Here is a 13,888-nt window from a genome sequence, read left to right on the forward strand (position 1 = left end):
CAGTTTCTTAACTGCGGCCATTTTCCCGGCGCTCTCAGATGTTTTTGCTGAGGCGGCCATTTTCTAGTAGATTCAGTTTTTTTTACTCTAGCGCTGGGTGGCTGGTTCAGTTTAGAACAGCGCAAAACTGACACAGAACACCTCGTGGCTGGCACAGAGAGTGGATGGCGGCAGCATAGCGCAGTACCTGGGTCAGGGTGGTGAGTCCTGTGGGGGGGGGGGCGCCTTAGTCTGTGGCAGCTAGGAGAGTGGCAATTGTTTGGTTTGCCTTAGGTCCCTAGTGGTGACAGGCGAGAGTGGGTTAGCATGGGGTCAGAAGCTGGCGCTTCTTCCCCAGGCATCCCTGTTATTGCAACCGGTTCTCCTGCACCTGCGGTGCCTATGGACACTCTGTCGGCATTCCTGGAGTCCTTTGTTGCCAGGGTGGAAGTGGCGTGCGGGCGCAAGGGGGGTAAAAACGCCCCCACCGTCTTCTGGGGAAAGAGCTGATTCAGACTCGGGCCCCGCTGTGACAGGTGGCCCGTTCTGACTTTTCAGAGGATGCGGACCAGAACCGTTCAGACATCAAGGATGACTCCAGGTCAGCGCAGGAAAAAGCAATAGTAGGAGCGCTTGCCACAGCGGTGCAGGATACCCTAAAGATAGAGGATACGGGGGCATCTGCAGAGGTGTCGGTCCCTTTTGGGCCTCACAAGCCGGCCCGCACTGCTAAGATGTTTCCCTACCTAACTTATTTTGATAAGTTTATTTACAAGGAGTGGGGAAGCCCGCAGCGGGCCTTTTTAGCCCTGAGATGGATGGCGATGCTTTACCCCTTTGAGGAGAGTTTCCTGGAAAAATGGACATCTCCAGTCGTTGACCCCCCCGGTATTCAGGTTGAATAAGGTAACCACGATTCCGGTGAAAAGGACCCCTGCCTTCAAGGACCTGGGCCCCAGAGTGGTGGGGTCAGAATTGAGGCCAGTGTTAGCCACGACCTTGGTGTAACAGACGCTTACTGAATGGGCTAAGTTGTTGCACCACGACTTGGAGAAGCAACAGGTTTCCCTGGTCTGCGTGGAACTGGCAGACCAGTTGGTGCAGGGCCTGAAGTATGTCTGTGATGCAGCCCTAGATAAAGCCCCTTTGCTTTCTAGAGCCTCAGTATCAGCTGTGGTGCTATGTCGCCTGATTTGGCTTAAATGCTGGTCTGCGGACCAGGCTTCTAAGAAAGCGCTGGTGGATTTGCCATTCCAGGGGGAGAGGCTATTTGGAGCCTCACTAGATGACATTATTAAGAATGTTACTGGGGAAGAGTACTTTGCTCCCACAGTCCAGAAAGGGTAAGGAGCCATGCCGTAGGCAGGGGCCCTCCTTTTTCGCTCAGAAGCAGATTTTTCATCTGCCCGGGTCGGCAGGTAAGTGTTCCCAGTCCGACAAGGTGCCTGCTGAGGGACAAAAGCATCCCTGATTTTGCAAGCCTGCGAGCAAATCCTGTTGCCGCATGAAGATTTGCCCCCACCCGACTCTGGGGTGGGGGGGTCGCCTTTGGGAGTTTGCAGCCCGGTGGATCTCCCTTCTTTCTGACCAGTGGGTCTGCGAACTGGTTTTATCAGGCTACAAGATAGTTTCTTTCTTGTTCGCCAAACAGATTTTTTTCCCTCCAACCTTCATCTTCTTCCGGCTCGTCGGGAGGCCTTGTTCAGGGCAGTACAGGACCTGCTGCATGGGGTGATAGTACCTGTGCTGATGCCGGAAAGGTTTCAGGGATTCTACTCCAATCTGTTTGTATTTCCAAAGAAGGAAGGGATCAGTGTGGTCCTTGATCTCAAGGCCCTCAACGGCTTTGTGAAAGTACAAAGGTTTAGGATGGAATCGGTTCGCTCCGTGGTCACTTCACTCCTCATCAGGGGGATTTCTTGGCGTCCTTGGACATGAAGGACACATACTTGCATGTCCCCATATGCGTCAGGCATCAAAGGTTTCTAAGATTTGCTCTCCCTTTTGGCCTAGCAACGGCGTCAAGGGTCTTCACCAAGGTGCTAGCCCCAATTCTGGCATTGCTAAGACAACGATGGATCGCAATTGTGGGTTACCTGCACAACCTCCTCCTAAGAGCAGCTTCCCCCTCAGAATTAAGGGAAGATGTGGCGATCACCATACAGACTCTCCAGTTTTGGTTGGGTGTTGAACCTCCCAGAAGTTGGTGCCGACTCCATGCCTGGAGTACCTGGGCTTGATTCTGGACTCCTCAGAGGCGAGAGTCTTTCTCCCTTCAGACAAGATGCAGACTCTTCAAGCTGAAGTGATTGTTGTCCCGCAGGTGGTCGTTGCTGCGTTTTTTGCATGTGAGTTCTGGGTCTCATGGTATCCACTTTCGAGGTGGTACTGTATGCTCAATTCCACACTCGAGTCTTGCAGAAAGTGATCCTGTCCAAATGGGACAAATCTCTGACATCCCTGGATTCTCAAATTCGGGTGAGCCAGCTAGTCAGGGATTCTCTTCTTTGGTGGCGGAGGTCAGGGAAGTCATTCCTTCCTCTTTATTGGACGGTGATCACAATGGACTCAAGCCTGACCAGCTGGGGGGGAGTTTGGGGCGTACAGTCGGCCCAAGTTTGCCACGTGGTCACAGAGGCTGCAGTGGGCGTCCAGTCGGGATCTAGTTGGACAACGCCACGGCGGTGGCTTATGTCAACTATAAAAGAGGGACAAGGAGCTCAGCTGCAACACCGGAGATCGCTCACATCCTGCAGTGGGCAGAGCGGCGCGTGCTGGCTCTGTCGGCCGTATACATTCCGGGCGTAGAAAATTGGGAGGCGGACTACCTAAGTCGTGAGGGGGAATGGTCGCTGCATCCAGATGCATCTCGGCTCATTTCCCTAAGGTGGGGCACACCAGATGTTGATCTCTTGGCTCAATCAGAAGGTACAGAGGTTTGTGGCCAGGTCAAGAAAACACATCAAACGCGTTGGTGGCTCCATGGGGGCATTATGGACTGATTTATGCCCCCCCCCCCTCAAACTCTTACCCCGTCTGCTATGTAGAGTGGAGAAGGAGGGGATTATGGTGATTTCCCCAGATTGGCCTTCGTGGCCTATGTCCTTGGTACGCTGACATAGTCAGAATGGTGGTGGACGTTCCTTCTGTTGCACGGTCCAATACTTCATCCTATTTTTTACCATCGCTGGTTTTAACCGCATGGCCGCTGAAAGCCAGGTGCTAAGGGACCGGATTCGGTAATCTCCACTATGCTGAGGGCACGGAAGTCCTCTTCTCGGAAGATTAATCATCGTACGTGGAAGGCCTACATCTCTATGTGTGAGGAGATGGGGTGGCGTCCACGTACATATTCGGTTTCCAGGATCCTGCTGTTTTTGCAGCAAGGAGTGGATCAGTAACTTGCTTTAAACACCATTAAGGGGCAGGTATCTGCTTTGACTGTCTTTTTTTTTTTTTTCCAGTGACATTTTGGCGACTCATTCATTGGTGAGTACGTTTGTTCAGGGTGTTTGACCACCGCTGCCTCTGTGAGATTTGAATCTGGTCATCTCGGTGCTTCAGAAACTGCCGTTTGAAAACATTAGGGAGATTCCCTTATTGACACTCTCTCAGAAAGTAGTCTTTCTAGTGGCTATTACATCTGCAAGGGGGTTTCTGAGTTGGCGGCCTTGTCATGCAAGTCTCCCTACTTGATCCTCCACAAGGATAAGGCAGTGCTGCATCTGCAGCCTTCGTTTCTTCCAAAGGTTGTTTCGCTCTTTCATCTAAATGAGGACATTGTGCTTCCATCCTTATGTCCTCGGCCGCCACATCCCTAAGAGTTTGTTTGTTTTGCATTCTTTGGACGTGGTCCAGGCTCTGTAAATGTATCTGTCTGCTACAGCTCCTTTCCGGAGGTTGGACTCAATGTTTGTATCGGTGGCTGGTCCGAACAAGGGCTTGGCGGTCTCGTTGGCCGCCATTTCTCGTGGATCCCACAGATCATGGTTCAGACTTATGACATAAGGTGTGAGCGCCCCCCTTTCCTGTCACAGCACATTCTACCAGGGCAATTGGTGCCTCCTGGGCTTTCTGACATCAAGCGTCCGTTTCCCAGGTATGGAAGGTGGAGACCAGGTCGTCTGTTCACACTTTCACTAAATATGATGGGAGCGCATCTTCGGATGCATGCTTCGTCTGCAAGGTTTTGCAGGCGTTTGTTTTAAGGTTGCAACTCCTCTGTTGAGTTTTTTTGTTATGGGTGGAGTTTATTTTCTTGTTGTTCCCACCCTTCGTTTTTTTTACACTGCTTGGGGACGTCCCTAAGGCCAAGATTAAAGGTGCTGTGTCCGTCAATGAATGAAAGAGAAAATAGGATTTTTGTACTCACCGTAAAATAATTTTTTCTCAAGTTCATTGATGGACACAGCACCCACCCCCCTCCTATTTATGTTTGTACTGCTTTTTGATGAACTGAGCTGCTGGAAGCAGAACGAGGAGTTATAGTAGGACCGCCCCCTGGGTGGTACTGTGCAGTTTTTTCTGTTTTTATATGTTCCGCCTAGTCCTCTCCTGAAGGTGGCGATATAACCCTAAGGTTAAGATTAAGACTGCATGCACACTGGAGCTTATAAACGGCCATTCTGAATGTCTGATTGCTGGTAGGAAAATGCTGCTTTAAAAAACGCTATTTTATCAGCATTTTTCATTTCTGCTAATGCACGTTTCTCTGCCTCTATTCAAAATCAATGGTTCCCTATGGGAGCCCATTAATTTGAATAGAAGTCACACCAGAAGTTGGATTATCATGATCCAACTTGCGGTGCGACTTGTCTGCTGAGGATGAATTGGAACCCCCCACCAAAATGAAAAAAAAAAAAATTGGTGTGGGGTTCCCCCCTCAGACAATACCAGGCCCTTCAGTCTGGTATGGATTTTAAGGGGAACCCCCTTTGAAAAAACGGCATGGAGTCCCCTCAAAATCCATACCAAACCCTTATCAGAGCACGCAGCCCAGCCGGTCAGGAAAGGGGGTGGGGACAAGTGTCGTCCCCACCGAACCATACCAGGCCGCATGCTCTCAACATGGGGGGGGTAGGTGCTTCGGGGGGGGGGGGCCAAAACACCTTGTCCCCATGTTGACAAGGGCAAGTTACCAGTACTGCTCCTGAATGCGATTTTGTGGCGTTCAGAAAACAGCCCATAAACCCCACTGCTGATAAACGTCCAACAACGTCGCTGTGTGCATGGACACATAGGATAACAGAGTGGAGTTTATGGGCTTTTCAAAAAAAAAAAAAAAAAAATGCCCAAAACGTAAACGTCCCTTTGAGCTCCAGTGTGCATGGAGCCTAAAGGTGCACACTGGTCTGTCAATGAACTTCAGAGAAAAGGATTTTACAGTGAGTACAAAAATCCAGTTATCCATGAGCGGGTCCTATGGATAAGGAGTAGCCATATACTGAAGCCCGCTGTAACCCATGTGCCAGACAGCAAGTCTCCACATGGTTCGCAGAAGGTGATGTCAAAATCCACGGCGCTGTGCCTAGTGTGCAAAGCATGTATACGCCAATCAGGGGATAATGAGTAGCTATTGATGTGGGTGCCCGCCACTGTAAACTTCAAAGATGAAGGAAAAAAGGTTAGGACCTGAAGCAAATAAAATCCTTTGCCATCATGCCAGACAGGCTAGGTGAAAATTATACCAGTTCATGTTGGGTAGTGTTTAAAAAAAAAAAAAAAAAAGTGTAATTTTAATGCAAGCAGTGTAAGTACCGGAGTTTGATCTGATATTAGCCTTGTACAGTCCCCCATACAACAGAGCTGACAGGTATAGTTAGAAGTAGCACAAAGAGCCTATCCGATGTGCTGCAGTGATCATGCCAACGAGCAAGCGAGAGATCATGAGTCTTCTGCTTCTCCTTCACTGGTCTAATTGAAGGTCAGGTCTCAAAGCTACGTGTGCTGTTTGGCTAGGTTGTGTAAACCTCAGGAATGAAGGGACAGATTCTTTTTTTTTGTGTGTGTGTATTTAGTTGTTTTATCTAAACCCTATGAAGGCCATTTTCCCAAATCCTAATTAAAAGGCTTATTGAACCAGATGATAAAAAACATGAAACCCTCGAAGGCTATTTATCCAGAGCATCAATAAAAATGGTCTGTTACTGGAAGATAAAATGAACAGTGCCTGCATGGGGAACTAGCCAATGAACTCTTCTCATGAATGTTTAATTGGTGGGCGCTAAGAACACTGAGATCCCAATTCCCAGCATGCCTTAGAGGTTTCTAAACCAGAGAATAATTCCAGTATAACTGACTCTTTGGGCTAGTAATTACCCTGCTGTAAAAATGCTTACAAAATGTCACATTTTTAATTTTTTTTTTTAATATGTGAAAAATAGTAGTGCTTATGAGGAGGACCGCATGCCCCTGTCAGTAATGTTCTGTTTTACCGTCTCCTTATTTTCAGAATCCACGTCTCCTGGATGATGTCAGTTTCCATCCCTGTGTCCGATATAAACGCTGGGAATCCGAAAAAGTTATGTCCTTCATTCCCCCAGATGGAAATTTCCAACTCATGTCTTATCGTGTTAGTTCACAAAAGTAAGTACAATGTATTACTTACGTAAAAGATTTAGGTGCCCTTTATATTTTTGCATTGCGTTAAGGCAGGCCCTTAAATGAATAGGCTATAATTGCACCCTAATGTGCTAAAAAGCACTCTTGCTCCATTTTTACATTGGTGGGCATTAACGTAACATGGAGCCTTGTAGTGTAAGGTCTTCACCTAGAAAATCACACTAAAATAAAAATAGTCAAGGTTTCTTTTGTAACTATGGGATCATACCACCTAAAACTGCTATTGGGGTTGGCAGATTTTAAAGACTTGAATCTACTTTGCAGGTACGTTTCTACATCAACAGGGGCACTCCTCAATGGGGATGGAACTTCCAAACACCATAGTGTAAGAATCTACCCTCCACAGTCCCTAAATGACACAGGAAACTGGCTGATTAAACTCCCTACCTAGGCAATACTGAATTGCTTTTTTTTGGGTGGACTGACCCTCCAGCACGCAGCTCCATGTGTACCAGGATTATACAATGAGCTTTGGTAAAAATGGGTATGTGGTGTTCACAAATTACCATTATTTTTCATCTCCTTTAGCCTGGTTGCCATTCCTGTCTATGTAAAGCACAACATTGTCTTCCAAGAAAACAGCTCAAGTGGAAGATTTGATGTGACTGTGGGGCCCAAGCAGAACATGGGCAAGCCTTTGGAAAGTATAGTAGTAACTGTTCACATGCCAAAAGTTGTCTTGAACATGAACCTCACTCCAAACCAAGGAACCTACATATTTGATCCGGTTACCAGAGTAAGTCCCTTTTCTAATTGATTTATGGTAAAAGTCAGGATTGGCCGTATTACATGATTTGTTATTATGGAGGTAGTAATCAACTTCCTACCAGCTGTTGTGCTAAATAGCAAATATAAGCCTGACTTAAATATTCTGCCTGTTGTGAGATGCCCAGCAATAAGGACTTTCTTTTAAATTAGAACTTAAGGCAGATGCTAAATGATTGCAGTCTCTGTATGTGTTTTTATATCAATAAATACTTCTCATCTACAAGCAGTGTAAGTATCTGAATATGACTTGGTAGCAGCCGCTTGTAGTCCCCGTACAGCAGAATTTGGACTGGGAAAAGTGCTGCTATAGTACCTCATGCCAAAACCTTTTTAGATGTTGAATGAATAGATCCTCTATCAAGGTTTTTATTGCTGTAAACTGGGAAGATAAACTTCTCTAATTGTACTGGTGACCATTGTCACCTCGCAAGAGAGGAAATCCAAAATTGTTGCAAGAGGTAAAGAGAAATTTTCCAATGGTCATACCTGTTCAGGGAACAACTGTCAGATGGTAATTCCCCTCCATTTGGGGAACTCTCTCTAACTTTGTTGTGTCTCTGGGTCAGGAATTGAAGGGAAATTTCCCTAGTGCAATACAAAATTGGCTATACCTATACTGGAAATGGGCCTGCTGATAAAAGCAGAGGGATACATCACGTGACTTTTGGCCATAGTTTGAGGTCACTTTTCATAGCTTCTCGCACTTCAAACTGAATGCAAAAATGCCATTATATATATATTTTTTTTTTTTTAAAGCAGAGGACTAAAGAATATGGAGTGTTGCCATTTTTTTATGTTGCACATTATTTGCGTAGTTTTTTTTTTGGAATAGATACACTAATGAATTTTATTGCACACAAACACTATATAATAACAATTTGCTGATACAATGTAAAAGATGTTATGCTGAGTAGATACCAGACATGTTACACTTTAAAATTGCACGTTTGTGGAATGCCAAAAAACTACACTTCCCATCACCTGTAAAAGCAATTCTGTGGCTAAACAGCAGCTGGGATGGCTTTTACATTTTAAGGAATCAGCAGCTGAAAAGCAAAATAACAACAGGTTTATGCCATAGTCCTAGTTTAACCCAAGGATGTACAAGTACATCCATTTTGGGGGGGTTGTTAGAATCAGATGTTTGGAAAGAATCCATAAGATAAGTTGTTTACAGTTATTATACTAGAAGTTATCATGTATGATTTTTTTCAGGCCAGATAGAAGGTAATAATTTAGATTAAATTGAGAAATCGGAATTATACTATTTTGGACACTGAAGTCAATTTAGAATTAAAGTCTGTGCCAAACTTTTTTTTTTTTCCCCAGTTTCAGAAATGGTAGGGATGGGTTGGGGCCTTTGTCACCAATGGAATAATATGCAATTTCCTTTTCTGGAGATATAAAAATAAGAGCGCGCTCTATTGTGAGAGCTGTTCACAAAGTAGATTTAGCTCTATTCCTAGTCATTTTAGATTTCCTATTACTTCCTGACCACCATCACCAGTACAGACAATGGAAGTAAATTCCTTCAGTATGGACACAGGTGATGGCAAAAACAGATTATGACTCTAGCCCAATCCCTATTCTATTCTCTACTAGAAAAAAAAAAAATATGTATTCGACTAGAGTTTCATTCTGATTTTCCTTTTCTTGTACTCCTTAGAATTTGTGAGTTTAGGGAATGTTGTACTCTGAACACTAAAAGCAGCGTTGCTCCCATATCCAGGAGCATTTGTGTAATTTGCACCCCCTTTCAAGAGAGCCATTAGCACCAATCTTAGCTTTCCCTACCAAGCCTTGACCTGAATGGGATTTATTGCAGAGGATCTTCCACCAGTAGAAAGTGCAAATCTTTATCACATATTGTGTTTCCAACAAGCCCTTTACAAATCTCTTGTGCTTTGTAAATAATATAGTTATATTCTGTACATAGGTTTTGAAGTGGGACATTGGTAAAATAAACACACAGAAGCTTCCCAACTTGAAAGGAATCATCTCTCTACAGTCAGGGGCCCCAAAACCAGAAGAAAACCCTAGCTTAAACATCCACTTTAAGATACAACAGCTTGCAATCTCAGGTAAGTTCCCTTTTAAATAGTTTCTGAAAGTGTTTTTGTTTTGTTCTTATGGATTTTTGGACATTTACACTTATAATCCAAAGGTAAAATGTGCATGATTAGGTGGAGTGAAGGCACATAGTTTTGGGTAGCCCCCTAAATACCTCTGTACACTTACATAATTCTAGAAAACTTTCCCCAAAAACAGAGTTCAATCTCACTCTGCACCATACTAGAGATGAAGCCTGATTATCATAGGCTATGCCAATATTCACTAGAGTCATATAGAAACACAATGTACAAATTGACTGTAGACTCATATTTTAGACAGTCTCCTGGTAGCTCAAGGATTTCTCTATATTTGGCATGATGCCTGTGCTGATATGTAAAGCATTTCAAATGTTATCAGCCAAGTTGCTGGGCATCGGGTGGGTACAATGTATAAACCAGCCCTCCACATCATTTTTGGGCTGGCTTTTGCACCTCCCCATATTTGGTGTTATTTCTATTTTATTCCATTCTTCCCCATTTAGATGCATAGACCAGTTTAATGTAAAAGCAGGGTAGTGAATTTACCTTTTAAAGAGTACCCTATTATGCAGGCCCTGTTAGTGTTTCACTGTATGTGAAATACTCTATCATCATCTGTATGCGTTTTAGGATGCCGATTTGTGTGGAATACTACTTTTTGTTACCTTGGTATTCAGCAAGACTCGGAATTCTCTAGCTAAATGTACATGTTATTTACTCTGCAGGGCTCAAGGTGAACCGCTTGGACATGTATGGGGAGAGATACAAGCCTTTCAAAGGAGTGAAGTATCTGACCAAAGCAGGAAAGTTCCAGGTGCGCACATAACACGTACTCATGGCCTTGCAGTTTGGACATATTTCCTTCGTCATGTTTCCAAAATTTGTGTGCGCCCGGGAAAAAAGTTTATGGTAAATGACAAGGCTGTGGAAGGTGTCCATATTAGAACTGACAATAATAATGAAATAGAAAAAGGGAACACTATGGAATTTATTTAACTGACCGCATTTATGTTTGATTCATATTGGTGTGTGGATTACCTTGAATAATGTTATGACTTGTCAAGGGTGGCCAGCAGATTTACTCTGGGATTGTCTTTATGCGGCTCTATTCTAGGGGGTAAACAATATTACATCCGTAATAGTATATTTCAGTTACCCCAAGCTGTCAAAATGCAGCTTGATGGTCTCCATAAATGACATACAAAGAAAAAGCGCCATTCACTGAGTACATGTCTCCACTGAATCCTGATCTGACCCAAGCAACCAGAACACTGTAATTCCAATGTCCTTCATCAGGTACAACACTAGTTCTTCCTTATGGTGCACCCATAAAATTGAGTATTGTGTGTTTAGTGCCACAACCTAGTGTAAGTGCGGACCACAATGCCCTTCAGTACCAGATGTCTTGGTTATTCCTGCCTTCCTTATGACCAAAATTATTGCCTTAACCCTTTCACTGACAGAGGCTCCGACTGCAAACAGACCTTTTTCAGTGAAAGGAAATTTTCACCAGTGCCATCAGCAACAAGCTGGTATAGAAAACTTGTTATTTTAGAAAATTTTATTTTTTATTTAAAAAAGTGATGTGTTAATATAACCGGGGCCATCGTGTTTATACAAGGGCTTATGTAGCAATGCTTTTTGTCTATGTAAAAGTAGATATAAGGAGCCAAAATTAATTACTTTTCATCACTGTTTGGAAAATAAATTGTACATGTTTCTGTATAAAATAAAAATATCTACCCATCTTGTAAGTGTACTGCTGTCCTTGACTGTATGCTAGGGTTATATGACCTGAATATTATTCTAAAAGCCATTATTTCTTTAAGATACTTGCATATTGAGGGCCAGTTCACACCACAAGAAAGCCTTCCAGCTGCTTTTCTGCATGCGCTTTAACAAGTTTTTGATGTTTCCAAATTTTTTTTTCCTTCACTGTACTGCTGCATTCCAGTACAGTTCTGTGCAGGGAAAAAAAATAAAGTGTTGTACTTTTTTTTTTTCTGGAATCTACTGCGCTGGTGTTAACTATACCATTGGAAACCATATAACCTACTCCATTCAGAAAAAAAAAAAAAAAACACTGCATGTGGTGTGAGTTGGCCCCAAGGCTTCTTTTCCGAAAATCTGTTGCAAGTGAGAGGTAGCTGATCACTGTAACAGCCTCTTTGCACCACAGATTACAAGTAATCTCTATAGAGTACAGTGGGAGCTGGTATTGAGTTATCAGTGCAGGAATCTTGGCAATCAGACAAGATGTCTACAGGAAAACCAAATGCATTAGAGGGGGTAGCTAGATGTACAGACATTCCCTAAACATGAACACTCACCTGCTGTTTGTAGAGAGGTAGGTTTGGTGTGTTTCAAACATATTGTGCTCATCGGCGGGGAGCGACTGAAGGTTTTGTACAATTGGTGGCTCACATACAGCACCATGTGGTAAAATACAGAAAAGCCTCTCTGTACATTCATGCCTGTAGGAATCATGTGGTGCTTCAATGGCGGCAGGTACTTATATCCCAAAACAACATTTCTAATATATTGCCAAATCCATGCAAAAAAAAAAATGCCTGGCTGCTTTATTAAACAAAACAAAAAATAGACCATAAAATGCAAGTCTGAAGTATATAAATTGTTTATTGGTTTGTACTGACAGGAACAAAGCTGAATCAGAGCTTCAGTGTAAAGATACATTTGCTCTTACAATGTATCCCAGGACTCAGTGCAGGTTGAATGTTACTTAACCCTTCCACTCCACAAAGGGCCCCCTAATCAACAAAAAGTTGACTAAAATCCTATCAGACTCTGCCTTCGCTGGTTTCAGAGATATATATACCAACTGCAGTATATAGAATAACTGCAAACACTTGGGAAGTTTAACATAACCGCTCTACAAACAAAAAATAAGTCTTTGGTTTTAACTAATACTACGATCTGTGTGGGTTAAAAGGCATTATGGCATTCAAATACATTAATCTAATTTCCCACAATATAAACCAAAACTGTACACCAAGGCAAATCAGGCAGTGGCTTAACCCCCAGCCTTCTAGTGTGTTACATGCTTGGACATTCGTTGGGATTGACCAGATACCTCCAGCCAACACTTGAAGCTAGTCATATACACACCCCCCTAAAGATGTGAGATGGAAGAGCAGGATGTAGAAGGCAATTTACTCAGTCTGAAGAATTTTACTACACAATCACCTGCATCAACCTCTGTGACAGCAAGTGGAAAGCTGGAATTTAGTCCAACCAAATCAAAGGTTATTGCCTTGTCCTCAAGAGTTACACATGATGCTATAATGGCGAGAGCAAACTGGCAAGCATTAATAGTGTAAAGGCAAAGCTACTTCCACAGGCCTCCTGGTTTAAGATATATTATTCACATCCCCAAGGTTCAAGTTTGTGTAGGCTTATCTCCATAAATGGCACCAGGTTTGATCTTCATATCTTAAGTCTTGAGGACACAAATCCCTTTCATGCATTCTGAAAAACCAGCAATACTCTGCTACCAAAACCACTGCTGCTGGATCACACAAAGAAGGTAGAAGTGCTGCTATTATACATTCATCAATTATGACACATTGCTCTTCTATTCTGAAGGACACTTCATTAACATATGCAATGGTGACCAGTTACAGTCCTCTGACCCTACAGGATGAACATATCAAAGTAAAAAAAGAGTATGGTTGAGAGTTTAGTGTTTTACATTTCATAGTGATACCTGCACTATACTATCTTGGGCTGTGCTCCGTAGAAGAATATGATGGGTGTTCGGGCTAAGGTGTGACAAAGCAGAAAGGAAAAGAGAAGGTTGTGCCATCTGGTGTATTGTACTGAACTCTGCCAAGCAAAAACACACTCCATTACTCAGCAGTAAGGATGTGCAGAACAGTCAGTCTAAAGGCCATTAAAAACAATAGAAAAAAAGAAATAGTGAGTTAAGAAACATACTGATGGAGGAGCCAAATTATTGTTAGACAAAAAAAAAAAAAACAATAAAAATGTCCATCTAACGATCTGGAGGCTCACTTAGAAAGCAAATTCATCATCAGTTTCCTTTCGGTTACACATTATTAGTGTGCTTTGTACAGTAGGGAAAGGTGGCTACATTCCATCCCAAGATGGAGGTTACTGGTACCATGGGGTTTTCCGTGCCCAACGAAGCGTGAATCCAGCATCTGTCCGGATCTTGATTGATGCAGCTTCAGCTTCCCTTACAGTCTCCTTTACTGACTGCATCAGGTTCTGTGCATTATGGACAAGCATTTCTGTTGCCTGCGTTTGCAAAAACAGAAAAGTTACAGGTATAAAATTTACAGTGAATATTATAAGCATGGGTCTAGTACAATCTAAGGCTAAGTTCACATCTATGCAAGTGTTACCATTGCTAGAAGTCTGTCATGCAGAAAAACGCACCAAAAATGCAT

The 13,888-nt window shown here is 43.4% G+C and overlaps 2 protein-coding genes across 3 annotated transcripts in view; one reads left to right on the forward strand and one right to left on the reverse strand.

The window, feature by feature from the left end:
• Positions 1-11,212, forward strand: part of AP3M1 (adaptor related protein complex 3 subunit mu 1) — an 83,773-nt gene extending 72,561 nt beyond the window's left edge. Inside the window, exons 6-9 of the mRNA XM_077454042.1 lie at positions 6,431-6,564; positions 7,129-7,336; positions 9,305-9,449; positions 10,184-11,212. Coding sequence (XP_077310168.1) covers positions 6,431-6,564; positions 7,129-7,336; positions 9,305-9,449; positions 10,184-10,284 — 588 coding nt within the window. The 3' untranslated portion in view covers positions 10,285-11,212. The remainder of the gene's footprint in view (positions 1-6,430; positions 6,565-7,128; positions 7,337-9,304; positions 9,450-10,183) is intronic.
• Positions 11,213-12,077: 865 nt separating this feature from the next.
• Positions 12,078-13,888, reverse strand: part of VCL (vinculin) — a 112,156-nt gene continuing 110,345 nt past the window's right edge. For both annotated transcript variants that reach the window (XM_077454047.1, XM_077454048.1), the window contains one exon: positions 12,078-13,736. In XM_077454047.1, coding sequence (XP_077310173.1) covers positions 13,590-13,736 — 147 coding nt within the window. In that variant the 3' untranslated portion in view covers positions 12,078-13,589. The remainder of the gene's footprint in view (positions 13,737-13,888) is intronic.

This window comes from Lithobates pipiens, unplaced genomic scaffold (assembly GCF_037356315.1).
Source record: "Lithobates pipiens isolate NorthernLeopardFrog02 unplaced genomic scaffold, aLitPip1_a1.2 Scaffold_25, whole genome shotgun sequence".
NCBI classification, from domain to species: domain Eukaryota; kingdom Metazoa; phylum Chordata; class Amphibia; order Anura; family Ranidae; genus Lithobates; species Lithobates pipiens.